The 20,629-nt window shown below is 41.6% G+C and overlaps 1 protein-coding gene across 5 annotated transcripts in view; it reads left to right on the forward strand.

Moving 5' to 3' along the window:
* The first annotated feature begins 962 nt into the window (after positions 1-962).
* The window catches only part of CLCN5 (chloride voltage-gated channel 5), a 175,486-nt gene continuing 155,819 nt past the window's right edge, over positions 963-20,629 (forward strand). For 4 of the 5 annotated variants that reach the window (XM_011291722.4, XR_006593348.1, XR_006593350.1 and 1 more), the window contains exons 1-2: positions 963-1,223; positions 3,282-3,437. In XM_011291722.4, the coding sequence (XP_011290024.1) occupies positions 3,422-3,437 (16 nt within the window). In that variant the 5' untranslated portion in view covers positions 963-1,223; positions 3,282-3,421. Of the gene's footprint in view, positions 1,224-1,838; positions 1,915-3,281; positions 3,438-20,629 lie in introns of all 5 variants that reach the window. The other variant, XR_006593349.1, reaches the window with a different exon arrangement.

Consider the following 20,629-nt stretch of genomic DNA (forward strand, 5'->3'; position numbering starts at 1 on the left):
TTGGACTCTCAGTTCTACCACTTACTAAAACCTATGATTTTTGCTTTTCCAAGCCTCTGTTTAGTAAATTATTAAAATGGTGAGATAATACTGGGGCGCCTGGGCGGCTCAGTTGGTTAAGTGTGGGACTCTTGATTTAGGCTCAGTTCATGATGTCACAGTTGTGATATCCAAAGCCTTGCGTTGGCCACAGGGAGCCTGCTTGGGATTCTCCCCCTCCCTCCTTCTCTCTCTCTCTCTCTCTCTCTCTCTCTCTCTCTCTGCCCCTCCCCTGCTCATGCTCTCTCTCACAATAAATAAACTTTAAAAAATGGTGATAATAGGGAAAACTGCTATGTAGATTATCCAGTGCTGCAAAATAAATAAATAAACTTTAAAAAATGGTGATAATAGGGAAAAGTGCCATGTAGATTATCCAGTGCTGCAACGAGGCTCAAGTACACTGTTATAAGCATCACTATATTTGATCACTATTCCTACTTCTGTTATGTGAGCTCAAAGAAGTTACCTAATCTGTCTGTGCGTCTGTTTTCTCATGAATAAAAGCGGAGAATGATAGTACGTACCCCAGTGCGATTATTGTGGGCACTAAATGAGATGAAAGTGAGTTAAGGGTTTAGCACAGTGCCTGGCACGTAATTAGAGGCTCAAAATATGTCAGCTAATGTAATTAGTATTAGATTACTACTGGCTATTCTGTCGGCCAGAAGCTCGGCATAAACAGTTTCATTCTAAGGACAAAACCCCAAAGAATCGTACTCCAGGTTATTAACAGTGAAGCATAATGGGAGCATTTCTTTTTCAAAAGCAATCGGCACGCCCAACACAGGGTTAGGGGCCGCCCAGTCCTCATTAAATATGGCAGCGAGCAGGGCCGACTTACTGCGGTTGCGCACGCGGGAACTCCTCCTACGTCGCTTTCTCCGCCCGGCCTCCTTCCCACCTCGCCTCACCCCCGCCCTGCCAGGGCAGAGGTGCCGGGAGAAGGCCGGGTAGGACGCGCAAGCGCAGACTTTGGCTGTGTTTGGCCGATACTTGTGAGGCGCTTGTCACATGAGCCGCGCGCCCGCTCCGCTCCCCCTCCTCCCGGCTGGGCTGTGAATGAAGCTCTGCCGGCTACGTGGGGCGCTAGCTCGGCTTGGTGTACTGGACGCCAGAGCCGACTGAGCGCTCGGCCCGCCGGCGGCCGAGACGGGCTCCGCCGCCCCTGACCTCGGCGACAGGTAAAGACAGATGGGCTGTCGCTTCCCCAACAGGTCTTTGGCGGGCCTCCGGCCCCCGGCCCACCCGCGGAGCACCCCCTGGGCGCAGCGACACAGGGGAAGCGCTCCCCCGATGGCTCGGTCCCCCGGAGAGGGGGGTTCCCGTTGCCCGGCCGCCGCCGCCTGGCACTCGGAGGAGTTAGACCGGCTAGTTCCAGCCAGTGCAGGGCGGCATCTTCCCCGGAGCCCTGCCCTATTCTCCGAGCCAGGGTCCTTGCGCTGTCCCAGCGAAGTTTTCTCGCGGAGCGGCGCCAAGCCCGTCCCGCTTTTGAATGGGGGGGAGGCTGGCTGCAGGCGTCGCCTTTCCAGGACTAGGGCAGAGTGGTTTTGTCTGGTGAAGCTCTTTCGAGGCCCCGCTGTTCTTCCTCCCGCTCTGGACTCGCAGGTTGGTGTGGGTCTTAGCGAAGTGGACTCCAGACTCTCAGAAAAGTCGTTGTGGCGAGTTTTCCTTTTTCCCACTTAGCGCGGGTGGCTGGTTCTCTCCAGACATTCCAGGCTTGCGCTTGAGCGCCTTCACCCTGAAGGGGAAAGCTTTACCTTCACATTGATGCACGTTTACGTTTCTTAACATTTCAGAGCAAATCAGTTTCCTGGAGTGCTAAGCGAAATTGTACGTGTGCCCGTGTGATAAAGTCAGTGTAAGCTACCCCGAGTAAGTGAGATTCTTACTGGCTTTACATAAACTTCATACATTTATTAGCAACTACCCGGGTTTGACTTCAGAGATGTTAAATTTCTCCTGGTCCCACGAGGCGCGGACCACTACTTAACGCGAAATAAGAGAGAGAGAGAGAGAGAGAGAGAAAGAGAGAGAGAGAAAGAAAAGGGCAAACCAAAACAAACTGTCCGGGGTTCTAGACAAGTCATCGGAGCGCTTTTTCCTGGTGAATTCATCCTTGGACTTGGGACTTCCTAAGTTTTCTTGGACTTTCGCAAACCTTTGCTTATCCAAAGCATTGGTTCCCCCCCTCTATTGGTGCTGTTGGGGCTAGTGTCCACATTTACATTCTTTTCCTTAAACAAAAGTCATCAAGGAAGACCCAAATGATGACTCTCAAGTTCGTATTAGTCTTCATGCATGCATTAGAGCTTTCAAGCTATGGAAATAGCAACCTACTTTCATGTTGACCAAGTCAAAAACGTGAGGTCTTTTGCTTAGAAAAAGCTGATGACTTGGGTGCTAAATAAGGAAGACCAATTTATTAAGAACTTGTTTAAATGGGCAGCACAGCGTTTAATATATTAAGCCTCTGAATCAAACGAAGTAGTCAGACATTATGTTTTTGTCCCCCTGATTCCTAGCTTCTTTCATATCCTTGCAAATAGTATTGTCCTAAGACGGAATTTGACTTTTTAAGTTTAGGAATTAGCTGAATTAATTGGTAGTACTTAAATTAGTATTCTATTTTTATTTTTTTCTTTTCTTCTTCTTACCCCTGATTATAAAAGCAATATATGCTTCTTTTAGAACATTGGCAAAGTGTGGGGAAGTATAGTGAAGCAGAGAGAAAGAACCACGACCCAAAGGGCATTGCTCTTAACTTTTTATTATGTTTGCTTGCTTCTCCATTCCTATACAGGGTCTATTTTAAAACTTTAAATATTACAAAAGTTGTTCTCCTTTCTACTAAGTTTTAAATGGCAAGTTGGGTGCTGGGGCGGGCGGTAGGAGAGGGCAATAGATATTATGCTGTTCTTCATTCCCCAAACTGTGGAATGTGAATATAGGGAAGACATTTAATGGTTATCTCATCCAACCACGCATCCTTTGAGATTCTGAAACCCATTTACTGAAGATCCAGTGATTCACGCAGAATTGGACAGCACTCAGTGGCAATAGTAACTGACTCTGGATCTTACCATTCTATGTTTCTAAAGCAGTACTTCGCTGGGAAAAACTCGGCACTACCCATGTCTGCATGTCTTTGAAGGAGAGGTTCAAAGAGGGACAGGAGGTAATTCTTAAAGATTTGAATTTTTTTTTCATTTCGATATTCATTTTGCTATTCACATTTTCAGGTTGAGGGCTTGAACTTCTTGCAGAAAACAAGGCCACACAGCGGCTGGTCTGTCTACATCCCATTCAAGCCTTCTTATAAAACTGGAGGGCTTTGGGAAAACTAGTGTGTGACACCAGCGTGGGAGAAGAAAGGCTGAAGATGGCCATGTGGCAGGGTAAGAAATCAGAACTTATTTCTCTAACTGGTTTTTCCTCCATCCCAACCCAACCCCCCAAGCTGGTGGCAGGCAACCAGCCAACCCTTTCTCTAACCCTTTGTCTCCACAAGGACAAAAGTATATTAATTTAAAAGAAGATCAGGTGAACATAAGGGAAGCAAAACAAAAATAATATAAAAACGGAGGAGCACAAAACAGAAGAGACTCATAAATATGGAGAACAAACTGAGGGTTACTGGAGGGGTTGTGGGAGGGCAGATGGGCTAAATGGGTAAGGGGCATTAAGGAATCTCCTGAAATCACTGTTTCACTATATGCTAACTAATTTGGATGTAAATTTTAAAAAATAAAAAATAAAATTAAAAAGAAGTTGCTGCTACCTAGAAGTTTCACCTATTTTAAAGTAGGGGTGGAGAGGTAGGGGGACGGTAGTAGCAAGAAAATGTAATGCCAGAAGCCTTTTGAAAGAACTCCCTTCTTTCGAACATGTGCTTGTGGGGGTTATGTGTGAGGAAACACGATTTTTTTTTCATATTTGTGTTTTTCATTTGTTTCCTGCAAATTCCTTATCATAGGGTTCTCAATGGTGGGGGAGACAGATGTCAGCACCTCCCTGGCTTCCTCTTCCCAGTAAAGACTTTAAAGCATATTTAATGTTATAGTGTTTATATTTGGTGATGGAAGGAAAATGCCCGTTTTAATAGTATGAACTACCCAAGAGCAAAACTCAACGGTGGTGTCTTACCTGATGGATTTACATCTCTTGTGAACCTAGGAATTCCTACCACCTGCAAAGTTATTTTTATTTTTGGTGGGGTTCAGGGTCGTGTCCTTGGGGGAGTATCAGAATTTCTGGGGCTGTGTGGGATTTTTATGTTTTTCAAAAAGGAGCGTGGGTTTAAGAAATGATAGACAAACACTACCCAGACTGGTCTGTGACCCAGAAAAGGTTAAGAACCACTTGGAGTCGAATGCAAGAAGTTATATAGCTATAGGTATTCATCAGGTAGGTTTGTTGGTTGCTAATGTATCTGTTAAAACTTTCTCCTGTTGGTTATGGCTTCAAATACGAAGGCACACAAATGCAACATGTATTTTTGATGTATGATGATTGTTACTTTGAAGATGTTTGTTGAAATGGGAATTGGCTTGTATCACTCGCTTTGGACGTTTATCAGGAGCAGTTTGGAAATTCTTGTTTAAATCGCGAGGTATTCTTTCATTCAACAAACATAATACAGAGGTGAATAAGACACAGAGCCCTAGAGGGTTCCTTCTCTTATGGGAAAGGCAGACATATAGACAAATGATTGTGTTAGGTTAAATTAAGTGTTAGAATAGGGAGAGGTGCAAAATGCGATGGAAGCCCAGAGAAAGGCATGATGAATTCTGAGTTTTGAGCTGGTCTAAAAAAAAAAAAAATGAGTGGGAGTTTGCCAGATGGGCGAATGAGAGAATTGCATTCTGGGCAGACAGAGAAGCACTGTTTGGGAACTTCCAAGTTGCTCCGTTTGCCTCGTGTGAGATGTGTGGGCCACGACCTCGGATGAAGCTGGGAAGGTAGTTGGAAGCCGGATAATAAAGGACCTTGTATGTTCTAGGAAGGATTTTACACTTTATCCGGGAGACAAAGATTCTAAACAGGGAAGTAACATAATCAGATTTTGTTTCAGAAAGATTACTTTGGCCGCAGTGTTGAGGTGGAGTTGGAGCTGGAGAGAAAGAAAGCCAAGAGCTGGTTGGGAGGTTTCTGGTAGAGCACTTGAGGGAAGGAGTTGGGAGTCTGAGCAGAAGCGGGGGCAGCAAGGATAGAGAGCACAGGATGAATTCTACAAATGTTCTGTGACCAGATGTAGGGCGAACAGGGCCCGGGTTGACACCCAGTTTGGGTGCTTGGGGCGGGTGGTGCCAGTCCCCGAGATTGCGGACCTAGCCTCGGGAAGATGTGAGAAGAGCATATGGGGATGGGTGGTGGGGAGTTAGTGTACTGACTTTGGTTTGGCTTCTTTTGCTTGAGACATCTATGGGCTGTTAGGTTCATGATTAAAAGGTGGTGCTGGAAGTTTGGAATGGAAGTTTGTGAAGGTGGGGATCTAAAATTTAGTTCCTAATGATGCATAAAGAGCTTGTGTTTTTTCTCTTTAGTGGAAACACCATTAGTAGTTAATGATTTATTTATTTTCTAATAAAAACATTCTAGTGAATACCAATTCTTAATAAAATGTCATAGTTTCTTCTTTTTTAAAGTTTATTTATTTTGAGAGAGAATGATAGAGTGAGAATGTGTGACCCAGGAGGGGCAGAGAGAGAGGGAGAGAGAGAGTCCCAAGCAGGTTCTTTGCTCTCAGCAAATGGAGCCCGATGCAGGGCTCAATCACATGTACTGTGAGATCATAACTGGGACCAAATCAAGAGTCAGACACTTAACGGACTGAGCCACCTAGGTATCCCTGTCATATATATTTTTTGCCCCTGTCGTATTTTCTTAATAAATCATATATTTTGTTCTCTCAGGCCCTAAAATCGGATCTGCTTAAAATGACATTGGAGTAAAACCACATTTTCTTAGCATTAGTGAATAGCGGAGTATTCCATATAAGTAATTGCAACTTATTTTTTGTTATGTGCAACATCTAAAGTGACAAGCAATAGTGACAATGATAGTTTGGCTGGCACTATGGTAGAATAGTTAAAAATACAGATTTGGGTTCAACTCTGATGGGTCCATCACTTGGTAGCTGTGAGACCTGGGACAAGTCCCTTACCCTCTCTGTGTCTCAGTTCCCTCCTCTGTAAAATGAGGATAATAATAAAACTCACCTTATAGGGTCATTTTGAAGATTAATATATACAAAGCACTTAGGACATAGTACGTGCCATGTAAATGTGTGCCTTTATTGTTAGTAAGACATTTAGAATATTGCCCAGCATATAATACGTGCTCATTAAAATTTATCAGTAGCTGCTGTTGTTACTATTACTACTGCTACTACTTATACAACCACCATTATTATTGTCACTATTACTTTGCTATATCCTGGGGTGACCCTGGGACCCTATTCTGTTGAGGGAATTTCAGGTTGTCCTTGGAAGCCCTACCCTGTGGTAGTCTGTTTGAGTCTTTAGGTAGAGGCTTAGATCTGAAGAGATCCTTAGAAAACATCGAGCCCAACCCCTAGAAGTAAAGTGACATGCCCATGCTCAAACAGGTTGATGGTGGTGACAGGACTAAAACCCAGGTGTCCTGGTTTCCTATTCCAGTTTTTCCATGGGCTCGGAGGAGGGAATGGGTGTGTTTATCCTCAGCTCAAGGAAGCTTGGAGTCAGTTTCTGGAGGTAGTTAAGGAACTCTAAGAGCTAGAAGAAGCCAATCCTCCTTAGTCTCTTGGGTCAGTGGTATCTAGTTCCTCCACAGAGAGTTTTATCAGAACTCCCATACCCCTCAAACATGGCCAACATTATTATTTTGACTTCATTTGATGAAGCCCTGTAACATATTTCCTGGCCGCTTTAAACATAGCCTCCTGGGCATAATTTAGTATTTTTGATAACTCAGGGTCATCATTAATACCATCAGATTTATTGATCTAATTGTCAAGAAGTTATTGACAAGAGAACTAGCCAGTTTGGGGTTGGATGAGGTTGGGCACATATTATCAGGTATTATTTATTCAATTATCATTAAATTTTTTTTAATGTTTATTTTTGAGGGAGAGAGAGAGAGCAAGTGAGCATGAGCAGGGGAGGAACAGAGAGAAAGGGAGACAAAACCCGAAGCAGGTTCCAGGCTCTGAGCTGTCAGCACAGAGCCCAATGTGGGGCTGGAACCCAAGATCATGACCTGAGCCAAAGTCGGATGCCTAACTGACTGAGCCACCCAGGCGCTCCCCAATTATCATTTATTAAGTACCAGTTGTGCACCAGGCACAGTGCTGAGCCCTAGAGGTGCAATGGTTAGTAAAAATAGGTATGGTCTCTACTCTCATGGAGCTTGCCAACTAGGATAAAGGTAGCATTTCAAATTCATAAAATCATTTATTTAACAAATGTGCTGAAGTAATTTGGAAAAAAATGACACCAATATAAATTTAGAAGATTAAACTACTGTTTCTTAATAAAGGAGAGGGTGCATCAGAGTTGTCCATGGGGCTTTAAAAACTATTCCTACTCAGGTCTCAGACTCCCCAAATTGGAATTCAGTCTTAGGACCTGCACATTAAAAAAAACAAAACCAAAAAAACAAAACTCTGTAAGCAGTTCTGATGTGTAATCCTTTTTGGATTACATGTACACTGCTACATTGAAGAATGAAAACTTTGAAAAAGAGAGATGATAGGAGAGTATATAGTGTTGGGGTAGGGAAGGTATTTGTATGCATAATATCAAAGGTAAAGTAATAAATAAAATAATATAATCAACTATATGCAAATTTAAAATCCTGCAAAACCCGTGAAGTTAATGACAAAACTGGAAGCAGTTGCAACAAGACTCATTATTCAGAGCAATAAGAAAAATACAAGTATCTGACTAGAAAAATGTGCCAAGGTTGGGAATAGGAAAATACGTAAAAGAAGAAATCTAAGTGGCCAATAAATGTGAAAAAATGTTCTATCTCAGTGGTAGTCGAAAGGAGATTTAAGATGGCATACCATTTTCTCCAATATAATTTGCAAAGATTAAAAAGGAATGACAGGGGCGCCTGGGTGGCTTAGTCGGTTAAGCCTGCAACTTCAGCTTAGGTCATGATCTCATGGTTCATGGGTTTGAGTCCCGCGTCAGGCTCTGTGCTGATAGCTGGAGCCTGGAGCCTGCTTCAGATTCTTTGTTTCCCTTTTCTGTCCCTCCCCTGCTCATGCTCTGTCTCTCTCTCTCTCTCTTTCTCAAAAATAAACATTAAAAGAAATATAAATAAATAAATAAATAAATAAATAAATAAATAAATAAATAAAAGGAATGACAAAACTCAGTGTTGGCAAGGACATGAGGAAGCAGGCATTCTCTTGCACTTCTGGTGGGAATGTCAGTTTGGCATTATCAAAAGCTTTAAAAAACACGTTTACCTTTTGACCCAGCATTTTTTTTGGAATTTATCCCAAGGAAGTAATTAAGGACGTACACAAAAGTGTGTCAATAAGGGTATTCATGGCAGCATTTTCTATAGTGGGAAAAATTGGTAACACTTGCATTCTGATGTAGTAATACAGTGGAATAGTATATCACTCCTACAAATGATTATAAATGTATCATTCCTATAAATGTATAATCATTCCTAAAAATGATTAGTGCCGAGTTCTACATAGAAATAAGTTCAGGGGTGCCTGGGTGGCTCAGTTGGTTAAGCGTCTGACTTCAGCTCGGGTTATAATCTTGTAGTCTGTGAATTTGAAGCTTGCATCAGGCTCTGTGCTAACAGCTCACAGCCTGGAGCCTGCTTCCGATTCTGTGTGTGTGTGTCCTTCTCTCTGCCCCTCCTGTGCTCACACTCTGTCTCTCAAAAATGTATAAATGTTAAAAAAAATAATAGGTTCATAATATGATGTTATATGAGTGGTGGGCGGGGGGAATCATATCCCAGATTATCGGTAGTTAAAAGCCTGGGATCTGGGGATGAAAGGTACATTGTAGGGAATATAGTCAATGGTATCGTAATAGCATTGCATGGTGACAGATGGTAACTACACTTATGTTGAGCACAGCGCATAATGTATAGACTTGTGGAATCACTGTAATGTATACCTGAAATAATGTAACATTGTGTGTCAGCTATACTCAAATAGGAAAAAAAAGTCTGGGAGGGGCCCTTGGGTGGCTCATTTGGTTAAGTGTCCGACTTTTGGTTTCGGCTTAGGTCATGATCTCCTAACAGTTACAGTGCGAAGCCTGCTTAGGATTTCTCTCTTCCTCTCTCTCTGCCCCTCCCCTGCTTAAGCTCTGTCTCTCTCAAAAAATAAAGAAACATCAAAAAGTTAAAAAAGAAAAGAAAAAAGTCTGGGCTCTGGGCTTAGGGTTAGATCGAAATCCTAGCCTTATCAACTGGGTAATGTTGGGAAGTTATTACCTGAGTGTTCCTCAGCTTCCATGTTAGTAAGAGAGGGATAAAATAGCAGCAAACCTAATAGTTCCCAACACCCAGTAGGATCACCTGGAGATCTCTTAAACCCTCTCAAGGCCAGGCCTCACCCAGTTGATTAAAATCCTCAGTCCTTAGGGACTGGATGCAGCCCTCACGGTTTTTGAAGCTCCCTGGGTGACTTCAGTGTGTAGACAAGTTTGGGAACCATTGAGCTAACATATAAGGTGGTTATAAATATGAGAAAATCACAGTGGCTGGCATGTGGTAAGTAGTCAATATGTGGTAACTATTATTAGTAACTTATTTTTTTTATTAATAATATGACCCCATTTTAATATATGTGTTTGTGTCCATGTATGTATAATAAGAAAAACCTGAGGGGATGTGCACAAAAGTGTTTAAAAAAGAAATTAGAATTGACTTTGTTTTTGCTTACTTGTATCTTCCAATTTCTCTGTAAATACCATGGATTCCTCACTAATTTTTGAAAAGTGTAACTTCTGAAGGAAATATCCAATATATGTGCACAGCTTTTATATGCTATTGTGTTTATAATAGTGAAAAACTGAAGACACAGTTTCTATAGTAGGGGAATGTAAGTAAATTATGGAAGGTCCATATAGTAAAATATGGGGCCATTAAATATGAAGACCAATGCTGAGGAAAATCATTATGATACAGTGGGAGAGTATATGGGATGATGCCATTTCCATCTTTGTAATTTAAGTGTGCAGTTCTTTGTGTCTCTGTGTTTACATGTTACATGTATACCTGTGGATGTGATGATAAATATGGAATAGAAGGAAAGGAACCAAAGTTGTTTTTGGGGGGGGGGCGGGGGGGAGAATATATGAACGGGGGAGGGGCAGAGAAAGAGGGAAACACAGAATCCAAAGCAGGCTCCAGGCTCCAGGTTTTGAGCTGTCAGCACAGAGCCCGATTTAGGGCTCAAACTCAGGAACCATGAGGTCATGACCTGAGTCAGACACTTAACTGATTGAGCCACACAGGTGCCCCTGGAAAGGAACCAAAGTTGTTAAAGTGGCTATCTCAAGACAGTAGGATGCATTTCTGTTTTTTCCCCTTTTCATTCTTTTATTTTCCAAATTTTATATGATGAATATGTATTACTTTTGTAATAAAAATGAGTTATTTGAAAATGAGATACGCAATGATAGTGCCACCAACAAGGAGTGAATTGTGTGGGCTTCTGGACAACTGCTTCAGTCACTTTGTACCCCTTGCCCCTCCTCCACATTAAAAAAAAAAAAAAAAAAAAGAAACCAAGACCCCAAGGGTTTGGTCAGAGCAGTTTTTCTTTTCTTTTTCTTTCTTTCTTTTCTTTTCTTTTCTTTCTTTTTTTTTTTTTTTTTGCTATTAATACTTCCTCAAGTCCTCTTGTAATTTTTGGCCATCTCTCCTATTGACTCCAGAAACTCTTTTGGGAGTGAGAGTGGGGACAGGCAGAGAGATTATGCAAAAATTGGGAAATTACACTTACTGTCGTGTGGAGGTTACATAATGAGGTGAGGCGGCAAAATATGCCAGGATAAGCATGAAAATAAGACAGAGGAAAACTGTAATAAAACTTAGTTGCAACGAGAAACTCAGATTTAAAGGAAGTACATTTCAACCTTACAGATTTTTTTTCTTAGCACATCACAGTGTATCTTTAAACACTCTGGTGATTTAGCTAACACATGGGGCTGGGGGAGCATCACAAAGCAGTTAGTGAGTTGGAGACAGAGTTTCAGTGTGAAATCTGGATAGCTGTGTGGCTTGATAGTTGGACCACCATCATCTAGGAAAAGCCATCTGCTCCTGCCTGTTGACCAAAACTGTTAGTATCTGCACGGCTCTTAAACAAAAATCATGTTGTTAGAGCAGGAGTAAGGAAGCAGAGCACCCACCCTCCCCTTTTTTTTCTTTATCTGGCATAGTGTCTCAACTATGGTAGGTACAAGAAAAGAATTCTTCATCTCTTTTCACTATTGCCTCTACGACTCCTCAGTGGGGCAGAAGAGGTGGGGATGAATAGGAGGTAAACAAACATGATCTTTCAGAAGATTTCTGTTTCTCTAAGAGCCAGCCATTCCTTCTCAAGCATACAGTTGTGGAAGGAGCATGGACCGTGGAATCTGATACACCTGAATCTGAACCTGGCCCTGCCAGGTGGTGGCCAAAGTACCTAAACTCTGAAAGCCTCAATTGTCTCATCAGGGGTCAAGTGCGGTCTCTGGAGACAGACTCCCTGGGTTTGTGTATTTGCTGTCACTGCTACCTGTGGGCAAGTTATTTTATATACTGTGCCTCACTCTCTTCATCGGCAAAATGGGTTAATAATAATTGTACCTACTCATAGGATTATTGGGAAGATGGAATGAGTTAATACATATATAGCCTTTGAACACTGCCTGGCACAGGTTAAGCACTCACAAATGTTGACCTTTGCTATTAAAATATGCAAAAGTATATGATAATATTTGCCTCACATGATTGTAGATGAGAATGAGAATCACCAAAATGTTCACCTGTTGTAGCTGTTCTGACTGTATTATAATCGCAGCAGAAAAAAAAATCGATATATTCTTAAAGGGATTTAAAAAAAGTTTCTTTTAAGTTTATTTATTTTGAGACAGCGACAGTGAGCAGGGGAATGGCAGAGAGAAGGAGAGAGAGAATCCCAAGCAGACTCCCCACTATCAGTACAGAGCCCGATGCAGGGCTCGAACTCACAAACCATGAGATCATGACCTGAGCTGAAACCAACAGTCGGACGCTTAACTGACAGAGCTACTCAGGCACCCCTTAAAGGGATGTTTTTAAACAGGAAAGGATCTTTCAAGGTGATCCATTTCAAACATTTCATCTTACAAAGGAGGAAACTGAGGCCCGGGGAAACTGTGAGTATCACAGCTGTCATATGGTGCTTTGAGCCAGGACGATGCCCCAGGCTACTGATAATCAGTGCTGCCTAGTGTGCTCTCTCTGCCAGTCTGTCTGCCTCTTTAGCCCTACTGCAGTTATACTGCCTCCCCTAGGCTTGGCTGTTTTATAATTTTCTGCTAAATGTTAGTCTTTCCCTACTATGCATTATTGCTACTTTGAAAAGTTTAGGGTTTTTTTCTTCCCAAAGAACTGTTTTTTCACTGAGGCTTCCAAGGTGGTTTTTTTTTTCCTGTCACTCTTGGCATTTTTGAAATAAACTATAGGTTATGTTTTAACCAGAATTATGATTCAAAGCTTCCTGTTTCATGTAATGCTGTTCTGTGTGTGGCAGGATGGGAGGGGGGACTAGAAAGTTTCACTATTGGTGGCAGCAAATGCCAGATTCTTCTTATGTTTCCTACTTTCTGTTATAGACCTGTGGCCAAACCAGAGAAGCTGTTGAGTTAATAGGATGAGGTGACCCCCTTAAGTAATGGCTTATTTTGATGCTTTTCAACCCGATACCATTCAGGCATTAGGTAGCATTTTCTTATATGTATTTAGGATTTCTGCCCTGACTACTTCCATGAAGAGCAACCCAGAAATTGCAACAGAGCAGTTAGAAATAAATTCAGGAAAGGGACTATCTGGTGGAAATGAAATAGGTATTACCAAGCATGTGAGATACTCAGGACACTGAATCTTTTTCTTTCCTTCTTCTGCACCCCCCTACAAAAAGATAAGCACACTAAATTCCATTATTATTATTACTGTTATTTGTTTTAGGTTTTTATTTTAATCCTAGTTAGTTAACATACAGTGTTATATTAGTTTTAGGTGTACAATATAGTGATTTGACAGTTCCATACATTACATTATTGACATCTTCTGGTCAAAAAAGGTGTTCAGATGTAGAGAGCTCTCCTGGCCCTGTGTGTGCTAAGTCTTCTGGTCCTCACACCACCCTCCACTGCCCTGGTCTGGCCTGCGGCCACCTACAGCTCAACACTGAATATTCTCAGGTTGAAGTCATGGTTTTTCCTATTTAGCTTAAGAGTGGTAAGAAGCAGGTGGGCAGAGGAATCACTACCATCCGAATTTTCAATTTTCTGCCAAGGCCTTCTTTTCCTTGGGTCTGTACCCTGGTAATAAATAATAATAATAGAGCCTCACTCCATTGAATGTGCACCATCCACCCAGATATCAAAGCCAAAAGTCTGAGACGCACTGCACAGCCCTTGCCCTTCTCTGCTTGCAGTCGCCTCCTGATGGCCTAGATCGTATTCCTAGCAAATGTCTACTTTCCGCCATCAGCTAAGGGTCCTCTATTTGTAGTCCTTCCTGAAACCTTGCCCACCCTCTGGTAAAATTAGCCTTTCCCTTCTTTGCGTGTTTCCCCGCTCTCTCGTATACGTCTTGAGGGCATTGGCTGTATTTGTTCAGTACATTTGTTTTCATGTCTGCTGTGTGCCAGGCACTGCATTGGATAGGTGCTGGGGTTAGAGCAGTGAACACAAAAGCCATGATTCTTGCCCTCCTGAGCCCTGCAGTCATGTGGGGGAGCTGGTATTCAAACATATGCACAAACATTTCAGTATGAAGTATTATGATATGAAGTAAAGTTTTAAAAAAAAAGAATAAGTGAGGCAGAATTTATTGGGAGAAGGGGTCTGAAATGAAGTGACAAGTTCAGCAGAGGCCAAAAGATGGATAGGAGCTATCTAGGTGAAGAGCTGGTGGAAGGGCATACCAGGGAGAGGAAATGAAGTGGAAATCCCTGAGGTGGCAAGAACCTGGATTCTTCTCCAGTGTGGTGGTCCATTGTGGCTGGACAATCGTGAATGAGATATACAGGGGATTGGGATGAACTGTAAGGGTGGGCAGTGCTCTGGTAACACAAGGTTTATAGGCCGTGTTACTCAGTATCCTAAGTGCAGTGTTAGGGCTTCAGGGATAGATTGCATGGGGCAGGGCAACAGTGAATGAGGGGAGGGCCTCATTCATCTTTGCATCCCAGCTACCTGACAGAGAGTACCCAGAACATACTATGTGCTCATGGAATCTTTGTTTAATGAGTAATAATTGCCTTGCCTTCCTACCAGGATTGTCATGAAGATTAAATGGGGTAAAATATGCTAAGGTGCTTTGCAACATACACAATGTTAAACAAGTGTTATTCTGGATGTGGTCCACTAGATTCTGTGCAGTGACGCTTACAGATGTTCACTATCATTGGAAAAAACCTGATTCTCTGTTAAAGTAGCAAAATCTTTCAATCAGATCATCCCATACCATGAATATTCTGATATACTGAGGTGTACATATTCAAAGTGTGCCTGCATTGCCAGTGACTTTAATTATGGGTGAGTGAAAACCACCTTATGTGACACCATTATATGTTAGAGATAAATTACCAGGAGCAGTGTATGTTTCTCTTCTGTGCTAAATTCACTCAGTAAATCTCCGAACCTAAGGAATGCATTATTTAGGAGCTGGATTAATTCTGTGGAATGGCACCCTCTGAATTTGCATTTGGACAAGGGCAAGGTTAATCACAGCAAGGTGAGGCTGCCACCAACTGTGGCATTTGGCTTCCAGAGTATGTTAAAATAAAAAATGTAACAAAATCATTAGGGCTTTGCTATTTTTGTGTTAAAATATCTAGTTCCTTATTTGAGCTACAGAAACTTCAGACGAGGTGATTGGTTTAAAAGCCCCCTTCTGACTTTGTCTCAGGTCATGATCTCACGGTTCATGGGTTTGAGCCCTGTGTCAGGCTCTGTGCTGACAGCTCAGAGCCTGGAGCTTGCTTCAGATTGTGTGTCTTCCTCTCTCTCTCTGCCCCTCCCCTGCTCATGCTCTGTCTCTCAAAAATAAATAAGCATTAAAAAAATTTTTTTTAAAGCCCCTTTCTGTACAGAGTCAGAGGAAGTATTAGAGCCCACTTGGAGGGCAGTTTGGAAGTTCTTATGAAAATGTAAGATGTGTATACCTTTTGTCTCTGAATCTAGTCTAAGAAGGAAGTGCACAAAAGTCACTTTTTACGAGGATGCTAGTCATTTCATTGTTGCTCCATTTTCACTACTGACAGTCTTGACGTCTGTCATGAGAGGCTGGTTATATTAATAATGGTGTATGTATGCACCCAATGGAATGCTGTGCATTTTATGAAAAAGAATGAGGTAGATCTATAGATAATGATAGGGAGTGGTGTCCAAGATACATTTTAAATGGAAAAAAAAGGTACAGAATGGTATTGTATGATCCCATCTGTACAACTGAAAGAAGGGGGGAGGTAAAAGGTAGATGGATATGAGTTTGTATATACATATGCATAGACATTTTCTGGAATGATAGATGAAAAACAGCAGTTGTTACCTTAGAGTTTAGGCATTGGCAGGGGTAGGGGTTTTCATTTTCACCCGATACCTTTCTATATTGCTTGACTTGTTTACAACAAGCTATAATGCCTTTAGGTAATAAAATTTGAATAAAACCTGTACCTCACTTGATTCTTTTCTTGATGCTATTCTAAGAAATAAAAGGTATAATAATGGCTGAGGTGAGAGGTCAGGTCTGAAGTATAGGAGGCAGAGTCTGGGCAAATCAAGGGCCTCTGAAAGCTGCCAGGGAATCATCATGGCCAGGGGGCTTAGGGGGGCTGTGGTTTTGTTAAAGCTTAATGCTAAGGGGTGCCTGGGTCACTCAGTAGGTTAAGCAACTGACTTCAGCTCAGGTAATGATCTTACAGTTCGTGAGTTCGAGCCCCACATAGGGCTTGGTGCTGTCAGCGCAGAGCCCGCATCAGATCCTCTGTTTCCCCTCTCTCTCTGCCCCTCCCCTGCTCGCTTGCTTGTTCTCTCAAAAATAAATAAACATTAAAAAAAAGCTTAATGCTAAGAAAGTAAGTGAGAAAATTAGGTGAAAAAAAATCATGATTTTATTCATTTTTTTCCTTTGTTCTTTTTTTTGATGAAGCAATTTTAATTGTGTCATTAGTTTTGATATGTAGGTATTTTAATACCTAAGTTGCAGAGTAATTGTATTCTAGGCCACAATTAAGCAGTTAAGTGTCTTCGTGTCTGGATAAATAGTTGTTGTTCTTGTTCAACTTGTTTAAATATTGTATAAGGGAATGCTGGGCTACAGTTCCTTGAGATTTTTGCTCAAGGTCCTGACAAGGAATACAGATATAGTCTTATGTTTGAAATGAAGAAGATACAGGTTGCCTCCCATTTACATAAGAAAGTCTTGATTAAACCCTCAAATGCTTTAAGCTCATTTTAGCTCACTCCTCCCACCAAAAAGACCACTTTTGCCTGTGATATGAGAAGTAAAAGGAATGTTCAAATGAATGTCCTCTGGATTTGCTATAGTGAATAACTCTTTTACTCAGCTGTGTGTGTAGAGACCAGAGTCCCTAGCCTCTCAACTGGCCCTGGTTTGCTAATATTTGGAATTGTGGCCAGTGGATTAAGAAGCAAGATAAGTTTTACTCTTGGATGTATAACTGTACACATACAATGTATAATTGGGCAGGTGGCAGAGACTGGAATGATGGGAACAACTGTGAGAAAGGAGAAAGGCTCAGTAATTTCAGGTTGTAGATTGGCGTAGAAAAAGGGACTCAAAGAGTTTAATTTTTGCAGTATTTCCTGCTTGTGGAAACATAGAGCCCGAGGTGCTGCCTAGAGTGTGGTTTGAGGTTGAACCTGAACCTAGACCTGGAAGTTATGCTTAGAGAAGCAGACAGGAAGATTTGCTGATGATCAGAGAAGCTGTTAGAAATGGCCCTAGCTTGGAGTTGGCATAAATGAGGGAGGAACTGGGAGAAGAAACCAGATATTCTAAAAAGAGAAGACCCTGAGCCGAGAGTGGGCTGGACTTGGTATCTGCTGAGAGCCTGTGCTTGGCTGCCCTGTGTAGAAAGCAGAGGCTTAAATAAACAGTTGATGGGTGAGTGAAATGCAATTTGGTGGCCAAAATTCTGGATTATTTCTAAGTTTAAGTCATTTAGTATCTTATGTGTGGACGACACTATTAGGTGTCACATGTTCAACTAAGAGGAAAGAGAAGCAGACACTGTCTTCCCCACAGCTAGTCTCTGAGGCAGTTAAAGCATGTGTACCAATTACCACGACCCAAGCTAGTGTTAGATATACATTATAAGAGAGGTTTAGAATACCACAGAAGTCAGACAAATGTGAGGAGGGAGCATCTGAGGTAGACTGTGTAGTATGAGATAGGTTCTTCTATAGCTGTTGATGTTAGAGATGATTTCAGGCAGCAAAGTATAAGGGGCATTTGAGGGAATGGGAAAAAAAATCATGCCAGCCCTGTTATATGCATCGTGTCATTAAATCCTTCTAACAACCCTTTATTGACTGAATTATTTATTGTCATAACTAGGGCACTTCTCAGAGTGAAGTCATATGCTAATCAGATGGGGTAGGCATAGACAGTGGCTGAACCAGATAGACCAGGACATATGAGGCAGTTGATATTAACCTCATTTAACAAATGAGAAAAAGGATGTTCCAAGTCACATAGTTAAGAAGTGATAGAGCCAGGACTTGAATCTAACTGTGGCCCCCCAACTAAGAGATTCGTACTTCTATGAGCATGGGGGCAGTTGAAGGGCTTGGAGCAGGGAATGCCATGGTTGGAACTATGTAGGACAGATGGGAGGGACATACTGGAGACTGGAAACCGGGAGGTTAGTTAGGACATTGCTGAAAGAGATGCAGGTAGAACTTCACGAGGGTCTGGATGTCAGATGTTGACCTTGGGGGTTTAAAGGAAGGGATAAATGGGAGACACACCACAAAGGAAGAAGTGACAAACCTTGACTACTGCTCTGCTTTGGAGGGAGAAGAGTAAAAGGTGACTCAGGATTTTAAACTCTTTTAGTGAAAACATCATGTAGCCAAAAGCAGCCATCATAACCTAGAAAGGTTATGTGAGTTTTCATTAGCCTTCCAGACTTCAGAGAATATCTGCTTTGGGGCGCCTGGGTGGCTCAGTTGGTTAAGCGTCTGACTTTGGCGCAGGTCATGATCTTACGGTTCGTGAGTTCAAGCCCTGGTCCAGCTGTGTGCTGACAGCTCAGAGGCTGGAGCCTGCTTTGGATTCTGTGTGTCTCTGTCTCTGCTCCTCCCCTGCTTGTGTGTGTGCTTTCTCTCTTTGTCAGACAAAATTAAAAAAAAACCTGTTTCTGAGTACAATTGACTTACTGACTTATAGTCATGAACAAATTATTTGATCTTTGTTTGCCCACATGTACTTATTTGTAAAATGTAATGTTATTTGTCACTAAAAAGCCTCCAAAATAGCAGAGCTGGAATTTTTTTTTTTTACCTCCACATTTTCGAAATTTCAACGCTTGTGCTCAGTAATGTGAAATTGAATCCCAGTGTTGAGTACACTCAGTTTTATATTATATTGGCAACACAATAATGATAATATTGGTAAACGATGTGTTGTCTTCTGCTTCTGTTAACATCTTTAATTGCCAGATGAATTCTAATGCCCGCTCTATAACATCTTTTCTATAGTTGTCTTAAACTGCTTTTTAAATTATTATGATTTAACTTTTTAATATGTTTATCTTAGCTCCCCAGACACCATAAAAAATACTCAAGGGACAGGAACATATACATCCCTCTGTTCTTCCTAATGCCTTGGAGGCATGCAGGAAATATTTATTAATTTGATTTGACCAGTTCATATGGCACAATAAGACCGTTTTACTTTTGTTTTGTACATTATACTTTGTTCATATGGTCTCAAATAGCATTGGGTTTTTGGTAACTACATCTTACTATAAGCTCATAATGAGCCCAAAGCCTACTTCATTCTCCAAGTATTTGTGTACATGCACGCACGTGCGCGCTTGTGTGTGTGTGTCTGTCTGTCATCGTCTTCTTCTTCTCCTTGTTAAAACTTTTCTGTCTTGGCTTTTACTCTTTTTGAACATTAACATAGTTAATTTATATTTCTTTTTCCTCTTGTTAGGTTTAGCATTATCATATTTACTTCATAAATATTTTGATCTAAGTAACAAAATATTGCTTGGTCTATTAGTTTTCTATTGTTGCATAATAAATGACCACAACTGTAGTGGCTCAAAACAATACTACCCACTTACTGTCTCACAGTTTCCATGGCTTATGAGTCTGTCATGGCTTATCTGGATCCTTTGCTCAGTCTCTCAGGCTGCTGTCAAGATGTTGGCTGAGACCACAATCTCATCTGAGGCTTGCATCTCTTTCCAAGTTTATGTAGCTCTTGGGCAGAATTTAGTTCTTTGTAGTTGGAGGTTTGAGGCTCTCAGCTCCTAGAGGCCACCTGTAGCTCCCTGCCACATGGTCCTCTTCAGAGGTACTTCACAGCAGCTTGCTTTCAGGCAAACAAGGGATAAAGTCTGTGTCATGCTAGCAAGAAGGAATCCCCTATACAGTAGTCCCCCCTTAACCATGGTTTCAGTTTTCCCAGATCAACTTGGTTTGGAAGTAGATGCCTTCTTTCTGACATGTTGTCAAAATTCATTCACATCACTTCATCTCGTCATGTAGGCATTTTATTTCCCATCATTACAAGAAGAAAAGGGTGAGTACAGTACAATATTTTGAGAGAGACCACATTCCCATAAATTTTATTGTATATTGTTATAATTGTTGTCTTTTATTGTTGTTAATCTTTTGTGGTGCCTATTTATACATTAAACTTTATCATAGGTATGTATGTATAGGAAAAAATATGGTATATATAGGGTTTGGTGCTATCCACGATTTCAGGCATCCACTGGGGGTCTTGAAACCTATCCCCCATAGATAAGGGAGAGGGAACTACTGTATGTATGTACACAGTATGTATGTACACACACACACACACACACACACACACACACACACACACCCTAATCATGGGAGTGACCTCTCATTATCTTAGCTGTATTCTGTTGGCTAGAAGCTAGTTACAGGTCCCTCCCACACTCAAGGCAAAGAGATTATATAAGGACATGAACACAAGGAGGTAGGCATTATTCAGGGTTACCTATAGGTGTCTGGTACACTTGGCATAGAACTAAATGAGGCTAATTGAAGACTTAGCAGCTTACCATTCATTAATGGACACTTACCGGGTAAGGCTGTTCTAGCAGCTGTGACTCTACCTTTACTGTCATCCG

Source organism: Felis catus, chromosome X (genome assembly GCF_018350175.1).
Source record: "Felis catus isolate Fca126 chromosome X, F.catus_Fca126_mat1.0, whole genome shotgun sequence".
Taxonomy (NCBI): Eukaryota; Metazoa; Chordata; class Mammalia; order Carnivora; family Felidae; genus Felis; species Felis catus.